Source organism: Staurois parvus, unplaced genomic scaffold, assembly GCF_062004578.1.
Source record: "Staurois parvus isolate SC_StPar_1 unplaced genomic scaffold, SC_StPar_1.0 ptg002781l, whole genome shotgun sequence".
Lineage (NCBI taxonomy): Eukaryota > Metazoa > Chordata > Amphibia > Anura > Ranidae > Staurois > Staurois parvus.
This window is the reverse complement of record NW_028320577.1, coordinates 245,582-268,494: the sequence shown is the minus strand read 5'-3', so window position 1 is coordinate 268,494 and position 22,913 is coordinate 245,582. Positions and strand designations below refer to the sequence as shown.

At 49.5% G+C, this 22,913-nt stretch overlaps 1 protein-coding gene across 2 annotated transcripts in view; it reads right to left on the bottom strand.

The window, feature by feature from the left end:
- Window positions 1-3,049: 3,049 nt before the first annotated feature.
- The window catches only part of LOC149429135 (uncharacterized), a 185,703-nt gene continuing 165,839 nt past the window's right edge, over window positions 3,050-22,913 (bottom strand). For both annotated transcript variants that reach the window (XR_016310603.1, XM_089666691.1), the window contains exon 5: window positions 3,050-3,182. Coding sequence is in view for 1 of the 2 variants with exons in the window: in XM_089666691.1 (XP_089522817.1) it covers window positions 3,176-3,182 (7 nt within the window). In the remaining variant the exon portion in view is untranslated. The remainder of the gene's footprint in view (window positions 3,183-22,913) is intronic.

Here is a 22,913-nt window from a genome sequence, read left to right as displayed (position 1 = left end):
TCCTTCCAGTCCGGACACTTTCACCCCCTTCCAGTCCGGACACTTTCCCCCCCTTCCAGTCCGGACACTTTCCCCCCCTTCCAGTCCGGACACTTTCACCCCCTTCCAGTCCGGACACTTTCCCCCCTTCCAGTCCGGACACTTTCCCCCCCCTTCCAGTCCGGACACTTTCCCCCCCTTCCAGTCCGGACACTTTCCCCCCCTTCCAGTCCGGACACTTTCACCCCCTTCCAGTCCGGACACTTTCCCCCCCCCCTTCCAGTCCGGACACTTTCCCCCCCTTCCAGTCCAGACACTTTCACCCCCTTCCAGTCCGGACACTTTCACCCCCTTCCAGTCCGGACACTTTCCCCCTCTTTCCTGTCTGGACACTTTCACCCCCTTCCAGTCCGGACACTTTCCCCCCCCTTCCAGTCTGGAAACTTTCACCCCCTTCCAGTCCAGACACTTTCACCCCCTTCCAGTCCGGACACTTTCCCCCCCTTCCAGTCCGGACACTTTCCCCCCCTTCCAGTCTGGACACTTTCCCCCCCTTCCAGTCCGGACACTCTCCCCCCCCCCCCCAGGCCAATTTTCAGCTTTCAGCGCTATCACACTTTGAATGACAATTGCGCGGTCATGCAACACTGTACCCATGTGAATTTTTTAGCATTTTTTTTCCTCTTTCAACATTCTATGTTCCTGGTGCCCAATTGGGTTCCTCTTTCAGTGACCAAGCGATGAACTGTTACCCTAGTTTACCAAGGTTGTTTTTCTACCCATAAATAAGGACGTTACTCCTTCTGTTTCTCTAATCAACAACTGTTGAATAGTTTTTTGTTTTAGGTTCTGTTTTTGTTTGGATAAAACCTCACACTAGTTAGGATGTGTAAAGCCGGAAAGGAACGGGAGTACCGTATGTGTTTTTGCTTTTACTGTTACATGTCACCTATTGTACCCTGTCATGAAGAATGAGGTCCCCCCTCCATATGGCATCCCTTAATTTCCTTACCTGAAATAATAAAGTTGCAAAATAAAATGAAATGTTCTTCTGTAACTTCAAAAACAAAAAGCAGATGTTACCGCATCTAACTGGTCAGCAATAACTGACACTTTAACCACTTCCAGTCCGGACACTTTCACCCCCTTCCAGTCTGGACACTTTCCCCCCATTCCAGTCCGGATACTTTCCCCCACTTCCAGTCCGGACACTTTCCCCCCCTTCCAGTCCGGACACTTTCACCCCCTTCCAGTCCGTACACTTTCCCCCCTTCCAGTCCGGACACTTTCCCCCACTTCCAGTCCGGACACTTTCCCCCCCTTCCAGTCCGGACACTTTCCCCCCCTTCCAGTCCAGACACTATCACCGCCTTCCAGTCCGGACGCTTTCCCCCCCTTCCAGTCCGGACACTTTCCCCCCTTCCAGTCCGGACACTTTCCCCCACTTCCAGTCCGGACACTTTCCCCCCTTCCAGTCCGGACACTTTCACCCCCTTCCAGTCCGGACACTTTCCCCCCCTTCCAGTCCGGACACTTTCACCCCCTTCCAGTCCAGACTCTTTCACCCCCTTCCAGTCCGGACACTTTCCCCCTCTTCCAGTCCGGACACTTTCACCCCCTTCCAGTCCGGACACTTTCCCCCCCTTCCAGTCCGGACACTTTCACCCCCTTCCAGTCCAGACTCTTTCCCCCCCTTCCAGTCCGGACACTTTCACCCCCTTCCAGTCCGGACACTTTCACCCCCTTCCAGTCCGGACACTTTCACCCCTTCCAGTCCGGACACTTTCCCCCTCTTCCAGTCCGGACACATTCACCCCCTTCCATTCCGGACACTTTCCCCCTCTTCCAGTTCGGACACTTTCACCCCCTTCCTGTCCGGACACTTTCACCCCCTTCAAGTCCGGACACTTTCCCCCCCTTCCAGTCCGGACACTTTCCCCCTCTTCCAGTTCGGACACTTTCACCCCCTTCCTGTCCGGACACTTTCCCCCCCTTCCAGTCCAGGCCAATTTTCAGCTTTCAGCGCTATCACACTTTGAATGACAATTGCGCGGTCATGCAACACTGTACCCATATGAATTTTTTAGCATTTTTTTGAGACAGATAAAACTTTATTTTGGTGGTATTTATTCACCGCTGGGATTTATTTTTATACATAAATGAAAAAGTCCAAAAATTTTGAAAAAAGTGTTTTTCTTCTAAAATTTTCCAAATAAATAATATTTCTTCATAAATTTTGGCCAAAATGTATTCATCTATCTTTTTTAGTAAAAAAAAATAACCTAAATTAGTTTATAACCAAAATTTATAATTTTTTAAAAATGTTTTACATTTTTATTTTATTTTTTTATATTAATATTTATGGGTTTTTTTAACATACTGTCACCCTAGCAGTACATTGTCACCATTGCAACACTGTGCAACTTGTGTGGGGTGATGAAGTTTTTTTTTTTTGTTTTTTTTTTACACTGTTTGCTTTTACACCCATAAAAGGCTGTAAAAGCAATCATTTCTCCATCTCTCTGGCTGCATTCTTGCAGCCATTGAGAAATACTGTGTGAGGTGTGATTGGTTACAGCTTGTCACATGGTACAAGGCTGTTGTGAATAGCCCTGTACCATGTGATCTCTGTGATTATTCACAGATTTCACACGTAGTAAGCAATGATGTCAGGAAGTGACATCTTGCTTACTACTCTGCATGTGATCACTGATTGACCAATCAGTGATCACATGAACGGGACCTCGCACAGAGGTCCCGTACAGCGATTGGTGTTCCACTGTGTCCGGAGGACACAACGAGCACCGGATCTTGGTGCTGTGCACTCCCAGGGAGCGCACCAGCAGGGGGCGGGGAGGACGTTTATAAACACCACCTGACTCTGCACTGCCAACGTCTGGCCGTTTATGTACATGGGCCGGACAGGAGGTGGTTAAAGCGTCTGCAAGGGCTCAAGGTTACCATTCTATGCATTAGAGTAAAAAATCAACAGCCCCCCCCTAATACCTAACTACTATTGAGTAGGTCCCCCTTTTGCCACCAAAACAGCCCTGACCTGTCTAGACCTTTGAAGGTACGCTGTGGTATCTGGGACCAAGTCGTCAGCAGAAGATCCTCCAGGTCCTGTAAGTTGTGAGGTGAGGCCTTCATGGATCAAACTTTTTTTTCTAGCAGAGCCCACAGATGCTCGATCGGATTAAGATCTGGAGAATATGGAGGACATGTTAACACCTCAAACAACTTCCATTGCTTCGTGGTCTAGTTCTGATGCTCAAGTGTCCATTGTAGGCAGTGGACACGGGTCAGCATGGACACCTTGACCGGTCTGCGGCTACACAGCCTCATAGACAACAAACTGCGATGCTCTGTGTGTTCTAACACCTTTCTATCGGAACCAGCCTTACCTTTTTCATCAATTTGACCTCCAGTAGCTCTCCTCTTGGGTGGGACTACAAAAGGCCAGCCTTTGCTCCCCATGTGCATCAATGATCCTAGGCTGCCCATGACTCTTTCACCGGTTTATCAGTTTTAATCCCTTGGACCACTTTTAATAGGTCTTGGCCACTGCAGACCGGGAACCTTCCAAAAGAGCTACAGTTTTTTTTTTTGTTTGGGCCATACATTGCCTTTCCTTTTCAATAAAACCTAACGTTCTATAAATGTCCCTTTTAATGTTTACCTCCCTGAGCAGATTGAGGCCTAAGGGTTCATGTGCACTGCAGCTGATAAACTGACAATCAGGAGCAGGGGCGGACTGACAACTCATGGGGCCCCCGGGCAATAGGGGATCATGGGGCCCCTGTGTCCTTGCCCAAACTCAGAAAAGCCTATGAAAAAAGGTACCAGGGGCATCTCATGGGGCCCCCTACTGACCCCGGGCCCTCGGGCAGTGCCCGAGTTTCCAAATAGTCAGTCCACCCCTGATCAGGAGATTTTCTGCGCTTTTTTCAGCAGCCCCTGAACTCTCCCTAATGTCCTCCTATGTGTCCGTGTACACATCGTCGTTTACAGGCAGTTGAGTTTACAGTCGTTTTTTGAATGCACCAAACTTGTGTTCAGCAGTAGATTTTATCAGCGTTTCAAACGCTTGTAAACCACGTTTAAAAGCCTTTGCGTTTTTTAACTTCCATGTCCAGATGCTGTCCGGAGTCTTTTTTCATCATCAGAAATGCATGCAAAGTGTTCTCCGTGTGTTCAAATGGACCCGGTACACCAGCGCAGTCAGTTCCAGGAAAAAATGGTAGAACGCGCCGCATTATGCTCATGATGGGATCCATAGTGAATACAATCAGAAAAGACCGGTCATCTCAACACATACTGCTCTCTCTGCTTCTGCTCTCTCTATTCCTCTCAAAATGTCTGAAATAGTTAATTTTTTTACTGTTTGTCAGTGCATTCTGGGCATTTGGGAAGGTCTCCTGAGGTTATCTTAAAAAAAACGCTTCTAAATGCGCATAAACAGACGGTTTTTAACCTATGTTTTCCAGCAGTCAGTTTCCATCGTTCAGAAGAGTTTTCCAAACGCCCCGCGTACATGAGTCGTTAGGTAGCCAAAGGTTGGTGCGTTGGTGAACCTTCACCAATATACAAATGTGTATTGTAAAGCCTTGTTTCAGTTTCTGTGTACCAAAGGTGGCTTCTCCTGCCCATAGCCATTGAGAATATGACTGAGTTCAAGAGCAGGGCATGATATAATACATCCAGACAAAACCTGGAAGGAAGCCAAGAGTTTTAGAACTTCGTGTACATAAACTATCTATTTTTCAGTATGTTTGGGATCATGTCTTCATGTATACAGTGTTCACCACGTTGGCGGAGATAGTGGTATCTGCAAGTGTCAACAACTGTACAAAGCGATGAGTCAAGCATACAGGACAAGAAAACCGAGAATTTACTGCACTGTCGATGTGTAGACTGTGCTCAGAAAAGGGGGTGGACATTTATGCAACAACTGTTCCAGAAATGCGTTCTTTGTTGGCCTGGCCTTTGGAAGTTCTTGGCTTTTGGTATGTAGAACTGAAATCAAAGTCGTCTTTTGGCCAGCCATTGGCCTCTCGTGGGCTCTTTTTTTCTGGACGAAGTTTGTAAAGAACATGAAATGGAAGAAGACTAAAGATGAAAGGGAATAGGAAGTTGCTTGCTGTGGGGGCACCCAACAGACTGGAAAGCTTGCGGGGGACCCAAGAAGAGGAGTATCCAGGCTGCTCTGTTTGAGTGTGGAATAACTGAAACCCAAGTTTTAAAGTAGCGCCTGTGAATTATGCACAAATAAAGTCCACTTTCTTCATAAATCTTGGCCAAAAATGTATTCATCTATCTTTTTAGTAAAAAAAAAAAAATAACCAAAATTAGTTTACAACCAAAAATGATAATTTTTCTATTTTTTTTAATATTTTTATTTATTTGTTTTTATATGATTATTTATGTGTTTTTTTTAAACATCCCGTCACCCTAGCAGTACATTGTCACCATAGTGACACTGTACTACTTGTGGGGGGTGATGAAGATTTTGTTTTTTGGGGTTTTTTTTTTACACTGATTGCTTTTACACCCATAAAGGCTGTAAAAGCAATAATTTCTCCTTCTCTCTGGCTGCATTCTTGCAGCCATTGAGAAATACTGTGTGAGCTGTGATTGGTCACAGCTTGTCACATGGTAAAAGGCTGCTGTGAATAGCCCTGTACCATGTGACCTCTGTGATCATTCACAGATTTCACAAGTAGTAAGCAATGATGTCAGAAAGTGACATCTTGCATACTACTATTCATGTGATCACTGATTGGCCAATCAATGATCACATGATCGGGACCTCACATCGGAGGACACATCGGGCACCAGGGAGCGCACAGAGGCAGGGAAGCGGAGAGGATGTTTATAGGAATGGGCCGTTTAGGGAACGGCCGCCTGTCAGCCCACTCCCACCAACACAGCAGCGGCCTCAACAACCCAACCTATACCTGGAGGAAGGGAGCAGTGTCACCTAGGCCCCCCCTCCGTGGCAACTCTAGGCCCCAGGCCTGGCAGGGCCTGCTGCGACCTACCACAGCACACTCCCCCTGAAGCCCAAGCAACATTGGCCTGGGGGTGAAGGGGGGGAAGTCTCCGGACTGGAAGGGGGTAAAAGTGTTCGGACTGGAAGGGGGTAAAAGTGTCCGGACTGGAAGGGGGTGAAAGTGTCCGGACTGGAAGGGGGGGAAAGTGTCCGGACTGGAAGGGGGTGAAAGTGTCCGGACTGGAAGGGGGTGAAAGTGTCCGGACTGGAAGGGGTGAAAGTGTCCGGACTGGCTGGGGGGGAAAGTGTCCGGACTGGCTGGGGTGAAAGTGTCCGGACTGGAAGGGGGTGAAAGTGTCCGGACTGGAAGGGGGGGAAAGTGTCCTAACTGGAAAGGGGGGAAAGTGTCCGGACTGGAAAGGGGGGAAAGTGTCCGGACTGGAAGGGGGTGAAAGTGTCCGGACTGGAAGGGGGTGAAAGTGTCTGGACTGGAAGGGGGTGAAAGTGTCCGGACTGGAAGGGGGTGAAAGTGTCCGGATTGGAAGGGGGTGAAAGTGTCCGGACTGGAAGGGGGTGAAAGTGTCCGGACTGGAAGGGGGGAAAGTGTCCGGACTGGAAGGGGGTGAAAGTGTCCGGACTGGAAAGGGGTGAAAGTATCCGGACTGGAAGGAGGTGAAAGTGTCCGAACTGGAAGGGGGGAAAGTGTCCGGACTGGAAGGGGGGACAGTGTCCGGACTGGAAGGGGGTGAAAGTGTCCGGACTGGAAGTGGTTAACACCGATTTCCGGGCTCCGGGATGATGTGTTTTTCTTCTCATAAATGACTGAATTCCTCACATCGCACCCTTCTTATCATCGGTCACTTTTATTTCCTCCGTTGTGTTTTTGTAAGTTTTATGACACCGTAGCTGGCTCTGATATCCTCGTATGACGCAAAATCTACAAAAGTCTGTTATTAAAGCGCCTTCGTCTTCTGACCTCGTGTCTCTGATTCCTCACATTCCTGATTGGATAACTTGGTAAAGCAAAGATAACCTGTCATTATCTCCTGCACAGTGATGACACAGACTCTCCAAGAATGGCGGGGACTCCGATGCTGATTCACAGTTTGGATTTAGATAACTGTTGACGTTTCGGGGAAATGACTGCTGATTAGCCGATCAGATTTTCCCTTTTCCCATTTTTCTGGTTGGCAGGTGGCAGTTCGTATTTGGCCCCCTACACAGGCTGTGGGTTCTCCCGGATTCTAGGTGGGGATCTCCAAAGGATTTTATGTTAGAGCAGGCAGTTAGTGCGGATACCAGACCGCTAACACTTTGTGAGTGTTGCCTGTGAGGCACATGACCACTGCAGCACCCCACAGTCAGATCTACAAAGGTTACATGATCCCCAGAGTAATGTAAGGATGGCTACATGGCGGCGGAGGCTGAAGCTGGACAAACAGGGGCTTTCCCTGTACAACAGAAGTGTATTCATTCTTGGATCGAGATGAGCACCAGATCTCTGTGAAATATAAAAGATATATGTGACTGCGGGGGAGGGGACATTAGAGTGTAAGCTCCTCTGTACAGAAACTGATGTGACTGTGGGGGAGGGGACATTAGAGTGTAAGCTCCTCTGTACAGAGACTGATGTGACTGTGGGGGAGGGGACATTAGAGTGTAAGCTGCTCTGTACAGAGACTGATGTGACTGTGGGGGAGGGGACATTAGAGTGTAAGCTCCTCTGTACAGAGGCTGATGTGACTGTGGGGGAGGGGACATTAGAGTGTAAGCTCCTCTGGTACAGAGGCTGATGTGACTGTGGGGGGAGGAGGAATTAGAGTGTAAGCTCCTCTGGTACAGAGACTGATGTGACTGTGGGGGAGGGGACATTAGAGTGTATGCTCCTCTGGTACAGAGACTGATGTGACTGTGGGGGAGGGGACATTAGAGTGTATGCTCCTCTGGTACAGAGGCTGATGTGACTGGGGGGGGAGGGGACATTAGAGTGTAAGCTCCTCTGGTGCAGAGACTGATGGGACTGTGGGGGAGGGGACATTAGAGTGTAAGCTCCTCTGGTACAGGGACTGATGTGACTGGCTCAGTGTTCTCTGTACAGCGCTACGGTATATGTCAGAGCTATATAAATGTATAATAATAATAGTGTGTGACTGTGGGGGAGGGGACATTAGAGTGTAAGCTCCTCTGGTACAAAGACTGATGGGACTGTGGGGGAGGGGACATTAGAGTGTAAGCTCCTCTGGTGCAGAGACTGATGTGACTGTGGGGGAGGGGACATTAGAGCGTAAGCTCCTCTGGTACACAGACTGATGAGACTCTGGGGGAGGGGACATTAGAACGTAAGCTCCTCTGGTACAGTGACTGATGTGACTGTGGGGGAGGGGACATTAGAGCGTAAGCTCCTCTGGTACAGTGACTGATGTGACTGTGGGGGAGGGGACATTAGAGTGTAAGCTCCTCTGGTACAGTGACTGATGTGACTGTGGGGGAGGGGACATTAGAGCGTAAGCTCCTCTGGTACAGAGACTGATGGGACTGGCTCAGTGTTCTCTGTACAGCGCTGCGGTATATGTCAGAGCTATATAAATGTATAATAGTGTGTGACTGTGAAGTGGGAATTAGAGTGTAAGCTCCTGTAGTGCAGGGAATGATGTGTAATAATTCTAATCACAAGGTTCCAGTTGTTGGTTTCATCTCTGGGAATGAGCCGTACTCCCTGATTCATTCACTATTATTCCTTTTGTCGAATTTTAATTTTTCTTCCGCACAGACATCATAAAGATAGTGAGTCAGGGTCTGACATGCTGATCCTTTCCCTCCCAGCGTCCACAATGAGGTCACGCTGCCCACGTCCGCCTCCTCTGTGTCACACATCTCCAGAGAAGAGTATATTCTATATTATAGCGACGGGGAATTCCCCCCAAATCATTCCTAATTGTTACATCGCTAATTGCCCGGCTTAGAGCCCTTCATGGCTTTGCGCAGAGCCGTGACTGCACCGACGTATGCAACGCGAGGGATATCCCGGTGAATGCTGTTTGTTTAGGCACCAAAATCCTCTCATTATTTAAGTATTTGCTGAATTACGAACACTGGATGACTGGTTATATACGGTACTCAGTGTCCGTTTACACATCGTCCTTTACAGTCGTTTACAGGGAGTTGCGTTCACAGTTAGATTTTTTGAACGCACCAAACTTGTGTTCAGGAGTAGATTTTACTGGCGTTTTAAACGCCAAAAACTTGTAAATGCTTGTAAACCGCGTTTGCATTTAGATGCGTGTTTTAACTGTTCCATGTCCAGATGCTGTCCGGAGCCTTTTTTCATCATCAGAAATGTATGCAAAGTGTTTTCCATGTATTCAAATGGACCCGGTACACCAGCGCAGTCAGGTCCAGGTTTTGCGTGAAGCAGGGGCGGACTGACCATTCGGAAACTCGGGCACTGCCCGAGGGCCCGAGGTCAGTAGGGGGCCCCATGAGATGTCCCTGGTACCTTTTTCATAGGCTTTTTTGAGTTTGGGCAAGGACACAGGGGCCCCATGATCCCCCATTGCCCGGGGGCCCCATGAGTTGTCAGCCCACCCCTGGCGTGAAGGAATAAATGGTAGAACGCGCCACATTATGCTCATGATGGGATCCATAGTGAATACAACCAGAAAAGACAGGTCACCTCCACACATACTGCTCTCTCTGCTTCTGCTCTCTCTATTCCTCTCAAAATGTCTGAAATAGTTGATTTTTTACTGTTTTTCAGTGCATTCGGTACACCAGCGCAGTCAGTTCCAGGTTTCGCGTGAAGGAAACAATGGTGGAACGCGCCACATTATGCTCATGATGGGATCCATAGTGAATACAACCAGAAAAGACAGGTCATCTCCACACATACTGCTCTCCCTGCTTCTGCTCTCTCTATTTCTCTCAAAATTTTTTACTATTTTTTCGGTACATTATGGGCATTTGGGAAGGTCTCCTGAGGTTATCTTTTAAAAAGGCTTCTAAACGCAAACGCTCATAAATGCGGTATGGAAACGCGGCTAAACTGACGTTTTTTAACATACGTTTTCCAGCAGTCAGCTTCCATCGTTCAGAAGTGTTTTCCAAACGCCCTGCGTACATGAGCCCTAAGTGTTTTTGAATGGTGTAGGTGGTTTAAGGAGGCGCGGGAAGATGTCCACGATGTCATAAGAAGTGGGCAGTCAAAACGCAAAGGATGGATGCAAATGTGCAAAATGAAAAGGTTCCAGGAATCTGTTTGGAGGAAAAGACCAGAACTCTGGCCTGACAAATGGATTCTCCACCATGACAATGCTCCTGCACGTTATGCGTTAAGTGTTTGTGAGTTCCTGGTCCAGAAATCCATTTCAAAATTTGACCTACCTCCGTATTCCCCCGACTTAGCACCCTGCAATGTTTGCTGTTTCCAAAATTGAAAAATGACTTGAAAGGACATTCTGGTCATCCAGCGTGCTGCGATAAAGGTTCTCCACAGCGTTCTGGAAAGCGAATTCCAGAATGTTTCCAGCAGTGGCACAGTTGTCTAGAAATGTGCGTCGCTTCAAAAGGGGGCCACTTTGAAGGTGACAACAGACGCTAGTGCAGTGATGGCGAACCCATGGCACACGTGCCACAGCCGGCACACCGAGCCTTATCTGTGGGCACGCCAGGAGAATCCAGCGGCGCGCTGTCTTCCCGGCTGTAGTGTGCGTGACAGCCGGGTCCCAAGTGCGCATGCACAAGAAGCAGTGCTCTTTGTGAATGGTAAGGCGGTACCTGGGACACATGACAGATCCCAGAAGCCGCCGGACCAATCACAAAGCGCAGCGCTTCTCGCGCATACGCACTGGGCATCCGGCTGTCCGACGAGCGCCCACACTACAGAAGCCGGGAAGACAGCGCGCGGCTGGATAAAGGAACAGGTAAGATAAAAAAAAAACTCTGCGGAAGTAAGAGCGGGTACCTGTCAAATTCAGGTACCCGCTCCCCCTCCCTCCCCAAAGGTCAGCAGTCATCTCTGTACTGTCCGCAGTCTCTGGTCATCCCTGTGCTGTCCGCAGTCTCTGGTCATCTCCTGTACTGTCCGCAGTCTCTGGTCATCCCCTGTACTGTCCGCAGTCTCTGGTCATCCCTGTGCTGTCTGCAGTCTCTGGTCATCCCTGTGCTGTCTGCAGTCTCTGGTCATCCTTGTACTGTGTCCGCAGTCTCTGGTCATCTCCTGTACTGTGTACGCAGTCTCTGATCATCTCCTGTACTGTGTCCGCAGTCTCTGGTCATCCCTGTGCTGTCCGCAGTCTCTGGTCATCCCTGTACTGTGTCCGCAGTCTCTGGTCATCCCTGTACTGTGTCCGCAGTCTCTGGTCATCCCTGTACTGTGTCCGCAGTCTCTGGTCATCCCTGTACTGTCCGCAGTCTCTGGTCATCCCTGTACTGTGTCCGCAGTCTCTGGTCATCTCCTGTACTGTTCGCAGTCTCTGGTCATCTCCTGTACTGTGTCCGCAGTCTCTGGTCATCTCCTGTACTGTGTCCGCAGTCTCTGGTCATCTCCTGTACTGTGTCCGCAGTCTCTGGTCATCTCCTGTACTGTGTCCGCAGTCTCTGGTCATCCCTGTACTGTGTCCGCAGTCTCTGGTCATCCCCTGTACTGTGTCCGCAGTCTCTGGTCATCCCCTGTACTGTCCGCAGTCTCTGGTCATCCCTGTACTGTCCGCAGTCTCTGGTCATCTCCTGTACTGTTCGCAGTCTCTGGTCATCTCCTGTACTGTGTCCGCAGTCTCTGGTCATCTACTGTACTGTGTCCGCAGTCTCTGGTCATCTCCTGTACTATGTCCGCAGTCTCTGGTCATCTCCTGTACTGTGTCCGCAGTCTCTGGTCATCTCCTGTACTGTGTCCGCAGTTTCTGGTCATCTCCTGTACTGTGTCCGCAGTCTCTGGTCATCTCCTGTACTGTGTCTGCAGTCTCTGGTCATCTCCTGTACTATGTCCGCAGTTTCTGGTCATCTCCTGTACTGTGTCCGCAGTCTCTGGTCATCTCCTGTACTGTGTCCGCAGTCTCTGGTCATCTCCTGTACTGTCCGCAGTCTCTGGTCATCCCTGTACTGTCCGCAGTCTCTGGTCATCTCCTGTACTGTCCGCAGTCTCTGGTCATCCCTGTACTGTCCGCAGTCTCTGGTCATCCCTGTACTGTCCGCAGTCTCTGGTCATCTCCTGTACTGTGTCCGCAGTCTCTGGTCATCTCCTGTACTGTGTCCGCAGTCTCTGGTCATCCCTGTACTGTGTCCGCAGTCTCTGGTCATCCCTGTACTGTGTCTGCAGTCTCTGGTCATCCCTGTACTGTGTCTGCAGTCTCTGGTCATCCCTGTACTGTGTCCGCAGTCTCCGGTCATCCCTGTACTGTGTCCGCAGTCTCCGGTCATCCCTGTACTGTCCGCAGTCTCCGGTCATCCCTGTACTGTCCGCAGTCTCTGGTCATCTCCTGTACTGTGTCCGCAGTCTCTGGTCATCTCCTGTACTGTGTCCGCAGTCTCTGGTCATCCCTGTACTGTGTCCGCAGTCTCTGGTCATCCCTGTACTGTGTCCGCAGTCTCTGGTCATCCCTGTACTGTGTCCGCAGTCTCTGGTCATCCCTGTACTGTGTCCGCAGTCTCCGGTCATCCCTGTACTGTGTCCGCAGTCTCCGGTCATCCCTGTACTGTCCGCAGTCTCCGGTCATCCCTGTACTGTCCGCAGTCTCCGGTCATCTCCTGTACTGTGTCCGCAGTCTCTGGTCATCTCCTGTACTATGTCCGCAGTCTCTGGTCATCCCTGTACTGTGTCCGCAGTCTATGGTCATCTCCTGTACTGTCCGCAGTCTCTGGTCATCCCTGTACTGTCTCCGCAGTCTCTGGTCAGCCCTGTACTGTGTCCGCAGTCTCTGGTCATCCCTGTACTGTGTCCGCAGTCTCTGGTCATCTCCTGTACTGTGTCCGCAGTCTCTGGTCATCTCCTGTACTGTGTCCGCAGTCTCTGGTCATCCCTGTACTGTGTCCGCAGTCTCTGGTCATCCCTGTACTGTCCGCAGTCTCTGGTCATCTCCTGTACTGTCCGCAGTCTCTGGTCATCTCCTGTACTGTCCGCAGTCTCTGGTCATCTCCTGTACTATGTCCGCAGTCTCTGGTCATCCCTGTACTGTGTCTGCAGTCTCTGGTCATCTCCTGTAGTATGTCTGCAGTCTCTGACCATCTCCTGTACTGTGTCCGCAGTCTCTGGTCATCTCCTGTACTGTGTCCGCAGTCTCTGGTCATCCCTGTACTGTGTCCGCAGTCTCTGGTCATCTCCTGTACTGTGTCCGCAGTCTCTGGTCATCTCCTGTACTGTGTCCGCAGTCTCTGGTCATCCCTGTACTGTGTCCGCAGTCTCTGGTCATCCCTGTACTGTCCGCAGTCTCTGGTCATCTCCTGTACTGTCCGCAGTCTCTGGTCATCTCCTGTACTGTCCGCAGTCTCTGGTCATCTCCTGTACTATGTCCGCAGTCTCTGGTCATCCCTGTACTGTGTCTGCAGTCTCTGGTCATCTCCTGTAGTATGTCTGCAGTCTCTGACCATCTCCTGTACTGTGTCCGCAGTCTCTGGTCATCTCCTGTACTGTGTCCGCAGTCTCTGGTCATCCCTGTACTGTGTCCGCAGTCTCTGGTCATCTCCTGTACTGTGTCCGCAGTCTCTGGTCATCTCCTGTACTGTGTCCGCAGTCTCTGGTCATCCCTGTACTGTGTCCGCAGTCTCTGGTCATCCCTGTACTGTCCGCAGTCTCTGGTCATCTCCTGTACTGTCCGCAGTCTCTGGTCATCTCCTGTACTGTCCGCAGTCTCTGGTCATCTCCTGTACTATGTCCGCAGTCTCTGGTCATCCCTGTACTGTGTCTGCAGTCTCTGGTCATCTCCTGTAGTATGTCTGCAGTCTCTGACCATCTCCTGTACTGTGTCCGCAGTCTCTGGTCATCTCCTGTACTGTGTCCGCAGTCTCTGGTCATCCCTGTACTGTGTCCGCAGTCTCTGGTCATCCCTGTACTGTGTCCGCAGTCTCTGGTCATCCCTGTACTGTTAATTAGTTTGCACTACTGTACGAGTTGTTTTTTCTAAACCAAAAGCTCGATATTCAGGTTTCATTGCAGTGTTGGCACTTTGAAAGAAATAAGTTGGTTTTGGGTTGCAGTTTGGGCACTCGGGCTCAAAAAGGTTCGCCATCACTGTTCTAGTGTATAGGTGAGCAAACAATTTTTGTTACAGTCCATTCCAGGAATTAAATTGTCACATTTCTTATACTGTTACTAAAGGTCCGTCTTTATTGTTCCTTTTCGGGGTGAGTTCAGATCTTTTGCTGGACAGCCGGACGTTACAGATTTATCGGTTCTTCCCAGATGCTTGAGTTATAGAAAACATTAGAGAGAGTTCAGGGGCTGCTGAAAAAAAATGCAGAAAAGCTCCTGAATGTCAGGATCAGCTGCAGTGTACATGAGGCCTAAAGTGATTCTAAAGTTTCCTTTTTTTTTTTGTTGTACAATAACAAACATGTCTAAACTTACAGTGAAGGAAATGTGTATTTGCTCCCCGGCTGATGGTGAATGTTCACCTCTCACACAGAAATGATCGGTCTAACAATGGAATGTTCGCCCCTCACACAGAAATGATCGGTCTAACAATGGAATGTTCGGTGTAACACTGAGAGACAGAATACAACAACACATGGTGGTGGAAACATTCTGCTTTGGGGGTGTTTTTCTGCTAAGAGGACAAGACAACTGCACCGCATCAAAGGGACGATGGACGGGGCAATGTACCATCATATCTTGGGTGAGAACCTTCTTCCCTCAGCCATGGCATTGAAAATGGGTGGTGGATGGATGTTCCAGCATGACAATGACCCAAAACACACGGCCAAGGCAACAAAGGAGCGGCTCAAGAAGAAGCACATTGAGGTCCTGGAGTGGCCTAGCCAGTCTCCAGACCTTCATCCAAATCTGTGGAGGGAGCTGAAAGTTCGAGTTGCCAAACGTCAGCCACCAAACCTTAATGACTTGGAAAGGATCTGCCAAGAGGAGTGAGCCAAAATCCCTCCTGAGATGTGTGCGAACCTGGGGGCCAACTCCAGGAAACGTCTGACCTCTGTGATTGCCAACAAGGGATTTGCCACCAAGTACTAAGTCATGTTTTGTGAAGGGGGTCAAATCCTTCTTTCCCTCATGAACATGCAGATCAGTCATCATTTGTTAGACGCATTTCTGCTGAATTTGTTGTTGTATTCTGTCTCTCGGTGTTACACCGAACATTCCATTGTTAGACCGATCATTTCTGTGTGAGGGGCGAACATTCCATTGTTAGACCGATCATTTCTGTGTGAGGGGCGAACATTCCATTGTTAGACCGATCATTTCTGTGTGAGGGGCGAACATTCCATTGTTAGACCGATCATTTCTGTGTGAGGGGCGAACATTCCATTGTTAGACCGATCATTTCTGTGTGAGGGGCGAACATTCCATTGTTAGACCGATCATTTCTGTGTGAGGGGTGAACATTCAACATCAGCAGGGGAGCAAATACGCATTTCCTTCACTTCCCTTCCTGCTGTGTGTGGTGATTTTGCACAGAGCAGCCTGGATGCTCCTCTTCTCGGGTCCTCTGCAGGCTCTTCCTGTCTGTGGGGTGCCACCACAGCAAGCAACTTGCAATGGGGGCACCCGCTGCTCACACATGGAGCCGTGGCTTGGCCCCGGCCCCTCTCTCGCCTCAGTGGCTGACTGGCTGTGATGGACAGCAATGGCTCCCGCTTGCTGTCTCAGCCAATGAGGTGACCGAGACCTGTGACAGCCGAGGCTGTCATTCACATCGTTGGATCGTGATGAGGCTCAGGTACGCATTGAGGGGAGCTGCTGCACACAGAAGGTATTTTACCTCCATGCATAGAATGTACAAACCCTTCACTCGGTACAACCACTTTAATCCCTCCATGGAACGTTCACCGCACGCCTGCTGCAGCAATGCTGAAGTGTCACTCGCACATTTATCAATTTTCAGGCAAAAGTTGATGTTAATCCGCTGCTCTAGATTCCTGTCATTCATTTTCCATGAACAGCTCAATGCACACACATGTTCATTCTTCCACACGTCTGTAAAGACTGAGTCAGCTGGTCTGCGACCCAGGTGAGCGCAAGTTTGAACACGTCGGAAGACGCTCGAGTGGGAATGGCTGTGTGATGTACCACCGCAGTGCTACGCCGCGGGCATTCCGGAAATGTAACTGTTACACCTCGTACATTGACAGACATAAGAGGAGCAGAACCATCATTCCCATCCTATAGAAAACAAGGCGCCTCCATCTAGGTGGAGGGATTTATTACAACAAACAAAAAGACAATAAAAAACAGGGCAGCACAGCAGCTAAATGGTGAGCCCTTCCCCCTGGCAGTATTAGGGTCGCTGGTTCGAATCCCAACCATGGCACCACCTGCCTGGAGTTTGCATGTTCTCCTTGTGCCTGCATGGGTTTCCTCCGGGTACTCCGTTGTCCTCCCACACTCCAAAGACATGCTGGTAGGTGAATTGGCTCCTGTCTAAATTGGCCCTAGTATGTGTATGTATGAATGTGAGTTAGGGACCTTAGACTGTACCCCCTTGAGGGTTAGGGACCTTAGATTGTACGCCCCTTGAGGGTTAGGGACCTTAGATTGTACGCCCCTTGAGGGTTAGGGACCTTAGATTGTACGCTCCTTGAGGGTTAGGGACCTTAGATTGTACGCCACTTGAGTGTTAGGGACCTTAGATTGTACGCCCCTTGAGGGTTAGGGACCTTAGACTGTACGCCCCTTGAGGGTTAGGGACCATAGATTGTACGCTCCTTGAGTGTTAGGGACCTTAGATTGTACACCCCTTGAGGGTTAGGGACCTTAGATTGTACGCCCCTTGAGGGTTAGGGACCTTAGATTGTAACCTCCTTGAGGGTTAGGGACCTTAGATTGTACGCCCCTTGAGGGTTAGGGACCTTAGATTGTATGCCCCTTGAGAGTTAGGGACCTTAGATTGTACGCTCCTTGAGGGTTAGGGACTTTTGTTCGCTCCTTGAGGGTTAGGGACCTTACATTGTACGCTCCTTGAGGGTTAGGGACCTTAGATTGTACGCCCCTTGAGGGTCAGGGACCTTAGATTGTACACCCCTTGAGGGTCAGGGACCTTAGATTGTACGCCCCTTGAGGGTTAGGGACCTTAGATTGTACACCCCTTGAGGGTTAGGGACCTTAGATTGTACGCCCCCTTGAGGGTTAGGGACCTTAGATTGTACGCTCCTTGAGGGTTAGGGACCTTAGATTGTACGCCCCTTGAGGGTTAGGGACCTTAGATTGTACGCCCCTTGAGGGTTAGGGACCTTAGATTGTACGCCCCTTGAGGGTTAGGGACTGATGTGAATGTACAATATATATGTAAAGAGCTGCGGAAATTGACGGCGCTATATAAGTCATAAATCATACATAAAAATGTGCTCACTGGGTAAAAGTGGCTCAAAGCTGGTCCTAAACCCACATAGACCTCCATAGGATCACTGTGAGGCTGCAGAGCTCGGCAGGGAAGCAGCTATCTAAGGCTCCATTCACACTTGGGGGGGGGGGGGAGTGTTTTAATAACACCGGTAATGTTAGCTGTGTAAAGTCATGTTAAAAACCAGAGTTTTTCAGCGTTTTTGCATTAGCATTTATCGGCGTTTGCGTTTTTTATTGGGTTTTTTTTTTTTTAAAAAAGTCCAAAAACACTGGTTTGCCGTGATGTATCACGTTTTACTGCGTTTTTCAGCTTTAGCCCTCATGCACACTTAACGTTTTAACAGCGGCTGTTTTTGGCTGTTGGAGTTTTTTTTCTACAAACAGTAAACCCCCCGGCAGGTTCTCCTATGTGTCCATCCCCGGCGTGTTATCCTGTGTGTCCATCCCCGGCAGGTTCTCCTGTGTGTCCATCCCCGGCAGGTTCTCCTACGTGTCCATCCCCGGCGTGTTATCCTACGTGTCCATCCCCGGCGTGTTATCCTACGTGTCCATCCCCGGCGTGTTCTCCTACGTGTCCATCCCCGGCGTGTTCTCCTACGTGTCCATCCCCGGCGTGTTCTCCTGTGTGTCCATCCCCGGCGTGTTATCCTGTGTGTCCATCCCCGGCGTGTTATCCTGTGTGTCCATCCCCGGCGTGTTATCCTATGTGTCCATCCCCGGCGTGTTATCCTATGTGTCCATCCCCGGCGTGTTATCCTACGTGTCCATCCCCGGCGTGTTATCCTGTGTGTCCATCCCCGGCGTGTTATCCTATGTGTCCATCCCCGGCGTGTTATCCTATGTGTCCATCCCCGGCGTGTTATCCTATGTGTCCATCCCCGGCGTGTTATCCTATGTGTCCATCCCCGGCGTGTTATCCTATGTGTCCATCCCCGGCGTGTTATCCTATGTGTCCATCCCCGGCGTGTTATCCTATGTGTCCATCCCCAGCGTGTTATCCTATGTGTCCATACACATAGACTGGAATCAACGTTTTTTGGCTGGAAAAAAACCCCGGGACTAGTGGGCTTCTAGAGTTTTTTTAGCTGTAAAAACGCTCTAATGCTGCAAACTGAAGTCTTTGGACTTTTTTTGACCAAAAACAAATTTTTTTGGGGTAAAAAAAAAATGCTAAAAAATGCAAACGTGGAAAAACGCGGGAAAATGCCTCTAATCGTGGCCAAACGCTAATGCAAAAACACAAAAAAAAAGCTGAAAAACTCTGTTTTTTAACGTGAATTTACACAGCTAACATTACCAGCATTATCAAACCCCCCCCCCCCCCCCCTTAGTGTGCCTGAGGGCTTAGAGCGTTTTTACACCTACAAAACTCCTCTAGAAGCCCACTAGTCCTGCTTTTTTTCCCAGCCAAAAAACGTCCCAACCAAAAAATGTTGGTTACAGCCTCTGTGTGTGTATGGACACATAGGATAACATGCCAGGGATGGACACATAGGATCACATGCCAGGGATGGACACATAGGATCACATGCCAGGGATGGACACATAGGATCACATGCCGGGGATGGACACACAGGATAACATGCCGGGGATGGACACATAGGATAACATGCCAGGGATGGACACATAGGATCACATGCCGGGGATGGACACATAGGATCACATGCTGGGGATGGACACACAGGATAACATGCCGGGGATGGACACACAGGATAACATGCCGGGGGATGGACACACAGGATAACATGCCAGGGATGGACACAGGATAACATGCCGGGGATGGACACATAGGATAACATGCCGGGGATGGACACATAGGATAACATGCCGGGGATGGACACATAGGATAACATGCCGGGGATGGACACGTAGGAGAACATGCCGGGTATGGACACACAGGATAACATGCCGGGTATGGACACACAGGATAACATGCCGGGTATGGACACACAGGATAACATGCCGGGTATGGACACACAGGATAACATGCCGGGTATGGACACACAGGATAACATGCCGGGTATGGACACACAGGATAACATGCCGGGGATGGACACATAGGAGAACATGCCGGGGATGGACACACACAGGATAACACGCCGGGGATGGACACGTAGGATAACACGCCGGGGATGGACACGTAGGAGAACATGCCGGGGATGGACACACAGGATAACATGCCGGGGGTGGACACGTAGGATAACACGCCGGGGATGGACACGTAGGATAACACGCCGGGGATGGACACATAGGATAACACGCCGGGGATGGACACATAGGATAACATGCTGTAAAAACGTCCCATGTGCATGAGGACTAAAACTGAGTTCTTGGTGGAGGAACATCTATCAGGCTTCAGGCTGAAACATAGGCATCAGTGGCTTCCAGGTGTAGTAAGATGGCTACTGCTTCAATCAGCACCTTTCTCGGCTGGGTGATGTTGACAGGAAGTGGATGGGCGTGGCTACATGTTTCAAAGCAACAGTACCGCCCCTTGATCACACTATAGGAAACTTGTTTTATAGATGTTCTTGTCTCCTCCTCCCATGCTCGTCTCCAGGACTTCTCCAGAGCTACCCCCATCCTCTGGAACTCTCTGCCTTAATTTATCAGACTATCGCCTACTCGGCCCACTTTTAGGCGATCTCTGAAAACCGATCTCTTCAGGGAAGCCTATCCTGCCCTCAGCTAATAATGGAATCTTCTACTTTTCCAACCAGTCCATCCCCCACAGTTATTACCTTTTGTACCACTAGCCCCTCCCTCTTAGATTGTAAGCTCCCAGGATCAGGGCCCTCCTATCCCTCTTGTATTGATCTGTATTGTTGCTGTATTGTCTCCCGTTATATTGTAAAGAGCTGAGCAAACTGTTGGCGCCATAAATCCTGTATAATAATAATAGTGATAATGTACCAAGATCTCTCATCTCCATGATGAACGTCTCTGTGATGGGAGTCACTTTGGGTGGGGGGCCCATGGAGCACAGCTCACTTTGGAGAGGTGGGGAGACCCCTGTCTCAGCTCGCCATATCCCTCTTATGTGTAAGTCACCCTGTGCCTGTTAGGGGACCCTAACCCTGTTGTATTGAACTGTATTGTTGCTGTATTGCCCAACGCATCAAGTTCAAGCTGCTAACCCTGACCTACAAGGCCACTCACAATGCCGCCCCGAACGACATAACTGACCTGATACCCAGATACTACCCTACCCGTGCCCTCTGCTCCTCAGAAGACCTCCTGCTCTCTAGCTCCCTGGTCTCCTCCTCCCACGCCCGATTGCAGGACTTCTCTAGGACCTCCCCCATCCTCTGGAACTCCCTACCCCAATCCATCAGAATGTCACCTACCCTCCTCACCTTCAGGCGCACCCTGAAAACCCACCTCTTCAGGGAAGCCTAACCTACCCTCACCTAACACCCGACCTCACCTAACAATTAACCTCCTCCACTCCACCCACCACTCCATCCCCCACAGCCATCTCCTCCTGTGCTACCTTCCCCTCCCTCCTAGATTGTAAACTTGAAAGAGCAGGGCCCTGGAACCCCTCGTGTATTGTATTGTTACTGTCTTGTCTCATGTTATGCCCCCCTTGCTACTGTACAGCGCTGAGCGAACCCTTTGGCGCTATATAAATACTGTATAATAATAATAATATTGTCTCCCGTTATATTGTAAAGTGCTGAGCAAACTGTTGGCGCCATAAATCCTGTATAATAATTAGGATCTCAAGACCTAATCTGGGGGGCGCTGCATCTACTTCACCTGGTGTTCCCCTTCCACTCTCCTGGCCCTCTTAGGTGCCACGGCACATGATGGTTGGGGTCCCATCCTCCTTGTGCTACATCACTTACTCTTCGATCTGATTTCCAACGTAGCACAGTACACGAAGAGCACCCTACAGGGTTCACCATCGAAAAGTTCAAATACTGAAACTCCGTTCTATTGTATTCATATCAAGGAAACCAGACCGTATCATATGGTTACCCAGTTATGAAGAACCTTTGCATCCAGTAGACCTACAGCACATCCCTTCTCTTCTTTTAGAATTTTCCATTTTACTGGCACATTTTTGTTTGTTTTGTAGCGCACGTAAATCTCTAAAACTAAGATGTATCCTCTGCTGCCGGAAGACGAGCGGTGAATAAACTCCAAGCTCCAAAGTATGTGGAAAGGAAGCCAACATGGTGCGAGTCCTGGGCGTACACAACCTACAAATCCTAAGCTTTCTTCCATCTCCAATGTTTAGTAAACATTTTTGTTCCCTGTTTAGTTTAGGCATTTTTCTACTTTTTTTCAAATCCTAATTTGTCGTGCTTCTATGAAAGGCGAGGTATTTTCCTTGCGATGAGTCTGTAGGGAGGTTTCCCACATTCCTGCACTGGTCCGCGGTGACCTTTGCTGGTCAATGTTATTGCTGGAACCAGCTGCTGTGTGAACTGCTGTCCCAGACTTGAACAATGCTGATTCATGCCGATCCACCATAGAATTGAGGAAGAAGGATTACAGTGCAATTACTGCGCCTACAAACCAAGGTCAACTTTGTAGGTTTGTTCATGGTTGCATAGAGATTTAGGACACTTCTTACCAGGGGAGGAGTGGGCTGGGGGGGGCAGAAGACACATTCCCCTACCTCCACCCGGGACAGTACTAATAAAATGTTGGTTTGGTTGTCCTGAGTGGAGATATTTTACATTTTGGACTTCTATCACAGTGGGATGTGGAGCCAATGACCCATGCTGGTCATAATATACTCAGCTCTGTCCCCATGTAGACCTTCCATCACCATGTCTGGCAGAGGGAAGCTGAAGAATGGTGCATTATTATTATTATTATATAGAATTAAATGGCGCCAACAGTGTGCTCAGCGCTTTACAATATAAAGGGAGACAATACAGCAACAATACAGTTCAATACAAGAGAGATAGGAGGGCCCTGATCCTGGGAGCTTACAATCTAAGAGGGAGGGGCTAGTGGTACAAAAGGTAATAACTGTGGGGGATGGACTGGTAGGAGGAATAGAAGATTCCATTATTAGCTGAGGGCAGGATAGGCTTCCCTGAAGAGATCGGTGTTCAGAGATTGCCTAAAAGTGGGCAGAGTAGGCAATAGTCTGATAGATTGGGGTAGAGAGTTCCAGAGGATGGGGGAAGCTCTTGAAAAGTGCTGGAGATGAGCATGGGAGGAGGAGACAAGGGAGCTAGAGAACAGGAGGTCATGCGAGGAGCGGAGAGGACGGTTTGGGTGATATTTGGAGACAAGATCGGTGATGTAATTTGGGGCGGAGTTATAAATGGCTTTATATGTTATTGTTAAAGTTTTGAATTTTGGGCAAAGGGAAGTCAGTGGAGGGATTGGCAGAGAGGGATGGAGGACACTGAGTGGAGGGATGGAAGACACTGAGTGGGGGCCAGTGGAGGGATTGGCAGAGAGGGGTGGAGG